Below are 10851 nucleotides of genomic sequence, written 5' to 3' on the forward strand. Positions count from 1 at the left end.
TCTATCTATCTATCTATCTATCTATCATCTGACTATTTCTATCTATCTATCTATCTATCTATCTATCTGTCATCTATCTATCTATCTATCTATCTATCTATCTATCTATCAATCTATCAGCCCAATTTATGCTTTTGAATTAGGTGCTTTTTGTCCGTTTCTTCAGTTAAACCCTTAAAGCAGTGCTTTGTTTGACTGCCATATAAATTTTAATACAAAAGCTCAGTTTGCCTGAAAAAAATAGTCTCATGAAAATGTTCAAGGTCACAAATGACAGAAACATGAAAGAAAACAGCATAATTAAACAGCTCCACAAGCATTTGGCGTATCCAAGGCAACATATTGACATCCTACGTGCTTTAGTAAATAAGAATGTGGGTGCCATCTCATAATTTTCTCTATTTTTATTTATTTATTTTTTTTCTTTCTTTGGCATTTGCAAAGTCGGCCAAGATGAGTTTAGGTGATGAATTACTTTAGTTCCTAAACATCAATGTGTAGGATCCATTCTTACAACCTCCTTGTGAGAGAAAAAATTGAATTTCAAGACCTAGAGACTCTAGAATGTTTTTTTTTTTTTCTCCCCATTAATCTTGTTCTGCACACTTTTCAGGGCTTATATCCTCCATCATTTATCTGAGCAGACCAGCAAAAAAGGAAAACTATTTTTAAACCTTTGAATTTAAAAATAATCACCTATGAAATATTCCCTCATGCCTTTAGACACTGGAACAGAGGACACTAGGCAGGAGGTGTCATTGAGATCCTTGGTAATTGGTATGCAAGGTTACCACACTAGATTCTATTACACAAGTTCGTCATAGACCCTTGAAAGAATCTTCAAAGTTACAAGAACATAAGCTCTTCTGATCAGGCTTCCATTACAGAGACAAAGTAGCGTCCCTGAATCCTTCAGCTGAAGATTAAATGGACTCCAGTCCCCAAAAGCAATCCTCTCTCCTCTTCCTTCCTTCTCATTTCCCTATGCTGAGCCTTTACACATGACATGGCATCTGTGGTCAAGGGCAATCTTTGGGCAACGATGGCAGCACTTTGAATTTCGTTCGAATAATTATTTCACCCCAGGTTAAGATTTTGTGGAGTGGGTTCTGTCTGTTTCTCAGTACTGAGGGACGGGGTGCTCTTGCCTTCCTGCCATAACTCTGTACCCAGCAAGATGAAAGTAACAGAGTGTGAGAGAGGCAGCTGCAGTCGTACACGATTTCTGGCAGCCCACCAAGATCAGCATGCTGAGCTGCCCAGGACTGCAGTACTTCCAGCACGCACGACTAAAGGTGGAGGATCTGCACGAGAGAAGAGAGGCTGCAAATATGATTTAGAAGAAGAGAAAGTGAGTGATCCCTTGAAAAGAATTCAGATGGCATAGAAAGAATGATAGAACGACAGACAGACAGACAGACAGACAGACCGACGGATGGAGTGAAAGATAGAATGACATCATGATAGAACGATAAATAAATAGAACGACAATGATAGAACGATAGATAGAACAACAGAACAACAGAACGACAGAACGACAGAGCGATAGAACGATAGATAGAAAGATAGATAGATAGATAGATAGACAGATAGATAGATAGATCATGAATTAACGGCCACGATGGCTGCTAAACTCCTGCAGACAGACAGCGACCTGTAAAATGCCCCAGACCAGTGATGGATCAGTCCAGCCCTGCACAATCAGTCCTATTTCCTGGCCCTTCACTTGCTGGTTAGGGAAGATAATGGCAGAGAATGGGTGATAAAAGGCTTTCGTGATAGCACTCCTGACACCTTCTCCTATCTATTCTTGGGAGATTTAGGAGATACACCTCACTTCCTTTAACCCAGTCCCAATGAAAAAAAAATCCACCTCTCATTAGAGCATGGAATACTGGCCCAATCCTTCCATTTTGGCTCCAGGCTTTTGCACAGTTCTTAGTTTACTCGACCTCTCCCGAAAGACACATATATCACACCGGTGAAGCTGATTGCTCACTGCCCTTCTCTTTTTGGTTTCCTCAATACTTGGAATTGGGAGGGTATATATAGTAAGCCAAAAAAGTGAAGATAAACTGTCCAACAGAATCTGCTAGAATTCAGGAGCACATGAAACTTTTTATAATCAAAGACATCATCATTTTGGAGACAATCAAGGACAGGATGGTAAGTTTAAAAAAAATCCATTTTCAAAGCCTCATAAAGTTAAAAGCACCTTCACCATAAATCATCATTTAATTGGGATGGATTAAATACGTCACATGAGACACGTGATTACCGGTAACATATGGAGAGTAGTGGAGAGGTAGTGCCCTCTCTGTTGTGTGGCACTGTGGAAGAGACAGTGTTTGTGGGTGTCCCGTGTGGTATCTGATCTGTCGGTGGACATTAATGTCCTCGCAGGGAAGCAGGGTGTGCCGCTGGGCTCTCGCTGTTTAGCAGGTGCAAGATAAAGACAGATGGAGCAAGAAAGGAACACAGAGTCCTTGAGTTTGCGCTCTCTCCATGTGCCCGGGCTCCACGGGGGACTTGGTCACCCCTCTCACAGTCCTTCAGTGTGCAGATGACCTTCACACACCCAGGCACAGAGAGAAAAATAACCTTGAAAAGTGTAGTGGGATACATTTATGCACAATAAGAGTAGAAAACACAATATATTATTATTTTTGCAGAAAGTTCAGTGAGAAAATTGGTTCATAATTACTTGAGTAGGAATGTCTATTTTTGAATAATTTAGTGAATTAAAAACTTTACACATAAGAGGTACTCTATTGTAAACTGTATTACTTTCTCTGTTAAAAGATGTGATTTTTCATAACAAATAAATATACCTCTTATAATATACTTTTTACCACTTTATTAACACTTAAGACTAAAAATAATAATCTTCAAAAATAATCACCAGTCACTGGTAAAACATCTTTAATGACAGGGTGTGTATGTGTGTGTGTGTGCGTGTGTGTGTGTGTGTGTGTGTACTTGTTTTGCTACATTGTGGGGACCAAATGTCCCCACAAGGATAGTAAAACCTACAATTTTTGACATTGTGGGGACCGGCCTGCGGTTCCCACGAGGCGAAATTTTTTTTAAAAATAATAAAAGATGTTTATCTGAAAGTGTAACAATGCAAACAGGTTTTCTGTAAGGGGTAGGTTTAGGGTTAGGGTTGGGGTTAGGGGATCGAAAATATCGTTTGGTCAGTACAAAAGTAATAGAAGTCTAAGGAAAGTCCCCACAACTCATGGAAACAAACGTGTGTGTGTGTGTGTGTGTGTGTGTAAACACACACTAGGAAGATAACAAAGATAGATAGATAGATAGATAGATAGATACTTAGTTAGTGGCCATAAAAAGACTGGCCGCTAATATGTAGCTGCACAAATATATCTACTGTGGTATAAACGGTTTAGCAAATGGTTTAGCAAATTCTCCACCAGCTGACACATTTCAACTATCACACGACACATACCGCACGGCCCTACGGCTATGTTTTACTTTTCTACACAGGCACTCGGGTAAAGAGTGGCACATTTTGTTCTCATCTACCCACACTTCCTCTCACAGTAAGGACACATAGACACACACTGACAACCACACAAAGGTATGAGGATATGCCACCTGTCAAGTATGCCATCTCCATTTTTTCCGCTACAACAGACACATACTTACGCAAACACACTCTTTTTTATGTAACACAGTCCATTTCCAGCCCATGTGACTGTACCATTTTCCAAATTCAAGCATCACTTAGGCATCTTTCAGTGCCTCCCGGCCGACAGACGTTCAATGACACATAGAGGAGACCCTTGAACAGTGTAGCTTTAGCGTGGTTAGCTGCTTGTTATGAAGAGATCTACTTCAGGGACTCTGGTCTGGTCTGCATGAGCAGCTGAGCAGTAGATAGCGCTATGCTGCACAGAGACGCCGTAAAGAGTTTGTGTGGCACGTGGCGACTTTGTCACGATCAGATGAGCTAATTAGCCTCAGGAGCGCCGATTAACAGCGTGTGCTGCAGAGGAGCTGAGACAAGAGCCAGTGCCAAGCCAGTGAAAACAGCGCTAATTAAAAACAGACAATGGAAAACACTAGAGTTCAAACGGGAGAACAGAGCGACGGCTTTCGCCTGTGATCTTCAAAAACTTTGGGGAAAAAATTGTTAATATTAATTGGACTGGAAGTTGAGTGGATGTAGTTATGTATCTTTGAAACAAGTTTTTCCATCGAAATTCTTTAGAGCATATGGTCCAACCAAGGTTATTATTCGTTTTTGAGTTTATTATGAGAACTTTAAATTTTTATTTAGATTCAGTTCAGTCTTAAAATACATTCCCAATGGATATAATTGAGTCTTAAAGGCCCATCACACCAAAAATGATGACTATAAAGATAATTTTATCAATAACTACTGTATATTAGCGTCCACTCCAACAACCGAGGATGGATTCTATGGAAGGCCATTTCTGCCATGGGAATGAATGAATAAATAAATAAATGTAATTTCAACATTTTTTCATACAATTTGAACGTTTTTTCTTGCAATTCTGAGAAAAAAAGTTAGATATAAACTAACCATTCAGAGAAAAAAGGTCAGAAAGAAAAATATATATATATTTACATCTAAAGATATCTACATCTCAAACTTTTTTCATAGAAATCTGACATTACATTTTGGAATTCAGTTTTTTTTTCGCCATGGAATTAAGAATTAAAAAGGTAATTACTAATAATTAACTTTTCTTCTTAGAATTGTAAGAAAAAAGTCTGAATTGTGAGATAAAATGTTGCAATTACCTTGCTATTAATGATTTATTGTTCATCAGCTGAAAGAAAATCTTTCTGAAAGTGACCCACCAATATCGTATCTCTGTGTCATTAGTGTTACTGTATAGTCATGATGTGGAGTTCACTATTATCACAGAATGAGAATGATTATAAAAACTTTATAGTTATTTTTATCCTTGGTGTGAATGGGCTTTTACGTTGGAGTTCTTACCTGTTGAATATCCTCTTGCACTTAGAAATGTGTCACATTACAAAAGTAAAAATGGGTTACACAGACTGATTTAAATGCCAAACTCTCTTAAAAAGATTAAATATTTATAATATAACCACAGAATTTATAAAAATGTCTTTGGTTTGGCCCATTTAAGTGAGTGCCATGCAAAATTCAAACCACAAATATCATGTGTTACTTTATTCTCTCCTACACTGAAATGATACCAATACAGAGCATTCTGAGCAATTCAAAAGAGCGATTTCGAAGCAAAATATACTTTGCAGTGAAGAACTATTTGTACTTTCAAGACGTTCACCTACTGCAGCCAAAGATATTCTCTGTGAATACACACCAGCTATTCTCATTTCAAAACTCGAGTTTGCTAAAGCTGTTCCGTACAGGGATATACTCTGCACTTGACTGGTAATTCAGGATGACAACTCTCTACAGAATCTCTCGGTTTCAGCAAGTTTTCGGTTATGTCAGCTAATCCTTTCTATGGATGCCCTAGTGGGTAGTTTCAGTTCAGTCACCACCGAGTCAGTTTTCATAGGTTGATCCAACCCTAAAATTAAAACCCCAAATCAACTGTTCTGAAATCAGTGGATTTAAAACAGATGGAGACAAATGTTTCCTCCTATTTTTCCTATTTTGCACAGACTCATTCTGTCCTCTCAGAAGTCAATTTGAGAGCAGTAGTAAGCCTACAGTCCTTATGGGCATGCTTTGTTCAAGCTCATAAAGTTGTACAATTCTGCCTCTTACTAACCTATTGATTGTGCTAAAGCTGAATGGCTGGCTCCAGTGTGATACGAGTGCGGATAATTGTTTCATTTCGTTGGAATTACAGAAAGACTGAAGTGAGTCACACTGAAAAGTCAGTCAGTTTGTGATATAAATTTATGTTCTGACCTCACATCATGCAGCAAAATTTAAAATCAACCAATGCCATTTACAATACATTTTACTTTCAAAAACAGGATATTCTGAAAACAAAACGTAAGGCTGAACTTGGATTTATCAAAAATGAATTGAAACAAAAAAGTGGGCATCCTATAACAGATGGAGTCGAATTTGCAGTTGATTGTGGAGTCTTTTTGACCGAAAAACCGAAAAGGGTTAGCATGTGCTATTAGCCTGTTTTGGCCTTGGTAAAAATAAATAAAATAAATGAATAAATAAATAAAAATAAAAAGTTAATTGGTTAACAGCAAGTTCCCTTACTATACACAGAATGGTACAGATTTTGGAAGTAAAAACAAACAGTCATCTTATAATTTACAGAGAAAAACCATAAACTGACATTCCCACAATTTTACATTTGATGGTATTCTGTTTAAATAATTATGTTTCTTGATAGTTTTTGCTTTTAATTATATACATTTACGTTTTATGTTTCATCTTTTGTTGTTAAATTTGTGCTTTCTGCATAATTTTAGTGTCACGTGATGAACTAATCATGTGTCTCTTTTATTATGTACTGTATTTTTATATAAGTACATCATTATATATACAGTATATTAGTACAAAATAAATGGTATTACTTTAGATAGAATATTAACACTATATCAGTAAAACATACCTTTTATATTTTAAATTTGAGTTTGAGTTCTGTAAAACCTAAACTGTTTCTATACCATATTTTTACGTAAATTTCACGGGTTTATTTTTTACAGTAAAACATCAAAAACGAATTATGAAGAAAGATGAATTGTAGACCAGCAATGTTTTTGTGACTTTAACTTACTTGCTATCTAGTTATTAGCAGCTTTCGATAAGACTCTTGCTGGCACTAACCATAAACTGGGTCTCTCATGAATACCTATCAAAAAGCAGATGACTATATGCTTAGCAACCCTCTCCAGAGTAAAGATAAGCTTGGTCCTCCTAACCCTCATGTACATATGATGTGAACGAACAGCCCAGGTTGATGAAAGAGAAGTAAATCGTCAGATCTGAAGGCTAAAGTCTTTACACGTCTCTGCTGTCAGAGAGACCCAGCACTCATTAAAATCAATTGCTAGAGAGCAGTAAATGCGAGACCATGTGTCATGCAGGTTGAATGCAGACCTCATGGGCCGGTGGAATGGCAGTGTGCCACCCTCAACTGCTGATCCAGGGAGAACAAAACTCCTGGACTGAAGACAGAACCCTTCATGCATTTACATGCCGTTCTGTCTCCCAGCACAAACTGACGTGACATGAATACATATTGCATGCACTTGGATAACTTCTGTTCTGCTATGTCAGCCTACAGTAATTCAGACACAAAGGTGGCAGTGGGACAAAAAGTATAGTTTTGAATGTGGCTAGATTTGTACTATTATTTGAGTATTATTGACCACAAGATTGGTGATACAAAAAAATGACTGGAAACGAAAGTGTGTTTACAGCCTGACACAACTGCATTTTTCTCTATGCTACTTCAATAGAATGTCACCTACAGTATATATATATATATATATGTGTGTGTGTGTGTGTATTTTGTATATATGTACTTTAGGCTTAAGGGAAATGTCCATAAACTTAACGGATAATGTCCTGGCAGAAAATTACCAGTACCTTTTCTGTTTCTTCTATGGATTTTTTTCTTACACTGTAGAGCACGTCATTAGCAATGGCACAGTAATGGGTATAAAAAAAAAAATGTGTAACATAAATGGAATTTGAGTTGCTTCAGATAAATGTAGTGGTAAAATATGTTTTAAAATCGAACCTCTTACAGTATCATCAGATCTTATTACATTTGGCAGACACTTTTATCCAGTTTCTGCAGGTTTTATAAAGGTATGTCTTCTATAAGCAATGCTTCAGGGTTTGAAAATATAACTTCCAATAGATCTCCATTACTTTCTAATTTATTTTACGAAAAAAAAAAAAAAAAACATGAAGCGAGTCCCCTGTTCCGCCATGGCCTCCCGAGTCCCCGGCTCCACCATGGCAACCTGAGCCCCCTGTTCCGCCATGGCCTCCTGAGCCCCCTGATCCGCCATGGCAACCCGAGTCCCCTGTTCCGCCATTGCCTCCCGAATCTCCGCCTCGGGCTCCTCCACCGCCTGCTCCGCCGCCATTGGACGATCCTCCTCCTAGTCCCCCTCCGCCCCTCCCTCTGTTTCTACGGTGCGAGGACGCACCTTCCGGGAGGGGGGAGTACTGTAACGCCCCTGTGGACTGTTTGTTGTGGTTTCTTCCCTTTGTGTTGGTTTAGCCCGTCTAATCATTAGTTAATCACCGTCATTGTGCTCACCTGTCTGCCTCTAATTATTCACCCCATATTAGTTCCTGTCTGTCTGAGCATTGGTGTCGGTTATTGTTAATGTTACCCCGAGTGTGTGTCTCACCTACCTGAACCTGCCTTGTTGTGTCTACAATAAATGTCATTATTGGAATCCGTGTCGTCCTCGTCGTCCTGCCTGCCTCCACACACCCGTTTCCGTGACAGATAGTGATCCTGACAGAAATAATTTTTACTGTACTGCTATTCACACCGCAAAAAAAAAAAAAAAAAGAAAAGAAAAAAAAGACGTTATTGTCAGTATTATAAGTCAGTATTTTGGTTGCTTTTAAGTGCAAATGTCTAAAGATTCTTAAATCAAGATATATTTACTTGAGAGGCAAAATGGCATAAAATAGGAAGTCTTGGTTTATGAGAAAATTATCAAAGTGAAGTGAGTTTATGATTAAAACAAGAACAAATATCTGCCAGTGGGCTCAGAAAAATCTACTTAATTCAAAGGGAAAACAAGTTTTCATTCCCCATTGACAAAAGTTTGTTCTTGTTTTAAGCATGAACACAGTTAATTTTGTTCAGTTTTATGACTTATGGCTTCATGATTTGTTCAAAACTTCAAGACTTCATATGTTTAATTTGCATCTCAAGTATCTTGTATCTTGATGTATCAAATATAATGTATCTTGACTCAAGGAGGTTTAGATTTTTGTATTGGAAAACAAAATACTGAGTAAGATGTTCAGTTTTTTGCAGTGCATGCAACACTTGATGCCACGAATTTAAGACTTTCTGCTCTGATTTAATATAATTATATCACGTCACAAATAACGTTTAGATCTGAAAGCTCATTGTTACTGAAGGGCCATATTTCTGCTTTACATTTGTGTTAATTCACCAAATGAATTACCAATGAAGAAAGCTATAACATGAGCAATTCGGTCAAAAAAGACATGGATCTTTTTGCACTTGTTTAAATCCTGTTAGTGCACTAATTCTATATACATTATAAAAAATCTGTTATACTTTACATTTGTTAGTCACTTTGGGAAAAAGCATTTGCTAAATGAATATGTACAGTAAGTGGCGCAATGCAAAGTTGTTCATTAACACTGAAACATATTAAAATTAATGCATATGCAGATTCTTTTTTTTCTAAACTTACAACACAATATCATGACAATGAATGTTCATCTTATGCAAAATCAATGCATTATTTCCACTATTTCCCCTGATTTAATGGTATGTTCAGTGTCAGTGTCTGTATATTATAGGATCGAATTAGCTGGCTGCTCTTGAAGGGATACTGTATGTGTGATTTTAAGCACTTGTCTTTTGCTAAATTCAAATTACATACTCATTAACAAAAGTAAGTCTGACACAACCTAACATTGTGTTGCAATAATAAGGTTTGACCAATCAGTGGAGAGATACACGACGTCTCACATAGTCACACTGCGGGGCGCTAACAAGCAGTCTGATGACTGATGAATGTGAGTTGCGGATGCAATCAGAACTTATTATCTGCTTTGTCAAATTCCTGTATTCTCATGGCCCTAATGGAGTCCTTTTGTTATAACGATCTGACCCATTGTCCTTTTCTTGGCGGCTGTCCTACTTGCATGTCTTGCCAACAAAGAGAGCAGTCGTCATTGAGAGTATTTATAAAAGAAACTGGATGACAGTGAGAACTAATTTACCAGATTTTCAGTTCAGCTTGTGTTAGAGGTTATCCTCCAAATGTCCCTTTTTGTGACCAGTATGCAGTCCGTGATTTCCTGTTCCCGATTCTCTCCTTATTTTTTCTCAAAGGGGCGACCAAAGACATGGGGAAAATGCTGGGGGGCGAGGAGGAGAAGGACCCTGATGCCGACAGAAAGGAGGAAGAAAGACAGGAAGCCCTCAGGCAACAGGAGGAGGAGAGGAAGGCAAAGTATGCAAAAATGGAAGCGGAGAGGGAATCGGTTCGACAGGGCATCAGGGACAAGGTAAATGTACCGTGAAATAATTATTCACTGTTATGAGGTGTCAAAATGTTTATATGATCACTTATGATAATCTAGGCCAGGGTGATTATCATTAACATTCACTTAAATAACATAAAAAGAAAACTTAAACTTATTTTATTTCAGCTAGTTGCCATGGCAGCCTTTCTCATTTTCATTTAGCTTAAGTTGAAGTACTAAAATATCTAAAACTAAACTAAAACTAATAAACAAAAAAATATTATATTATATTATATTTATTATGTTATATTTACACATTTAAAATCTAATACAAATTACAAAAACTAAAATTTAAAATATAGAAGAAAATATAACAATTAAATCTAATTAAAAATATTAACAAAAACTATAATAATACATCATTGATAATAAAATAATAATACAATTTCAAACTTCTACAGTGTTTTCAAAGTTCTACAGTGCAAAAAATGATTTTCCTACTTAGTAATTTAGTCTTGACTTCCAATGAAAAAATCTAAACATTTTCAAATAAGGATACATTTAGGCCCAATCCCAATTCTACCCCTTAGCCCTTCCCCTTTCCCCTACCCCTCTGTTTCGTGCGTTCACGTGAAGGGGTAGGGGTGTCTCAATTCTCTTTTGGTTGGAGGGGTAGGGGT

General features: G+C 37.4%; 1 protein-coding gene across 1 annotated transcript in view; it reads left to right on the plus strand.

Annotated features, from left to right (window-relative positions):
- Nucleotides 1–10851, plus strand: part of LOC107660193 (complexin-1-like) — a 51370-nt gene that overhangs the window by 31930 nt on the left and 8589 nt on the right. Inside the window, exon 3 of the mRNA XM_016449444.1 lies at nt 10038–10213. Coding sequence (XP_016304930.1) covers nt 10038–10213 — 176 coding nt within the window. The remainder of the gene's footprint in view (nt 1–10037; nt 10214–10851) is intronic.

Source organism: Sinocyclocheilus anshuiensis, unplaced genomic scaffold (assembly GCF_001515605.1).
Source record: "Sinocyclocheilus anshuiensis isolate Anshui unplaced genomic scaffold, SAMN03320099.WGS_v1.1 scaffold888, whole genome shotgun sequence".
Lineage (NCBI taxonomy): Eukaryota > Metazoa > Chordata > Actinopteri > Cypriniformes > Cyprinidae > Sinocyclocheilus > Sinocyclocheilus anshuiensis.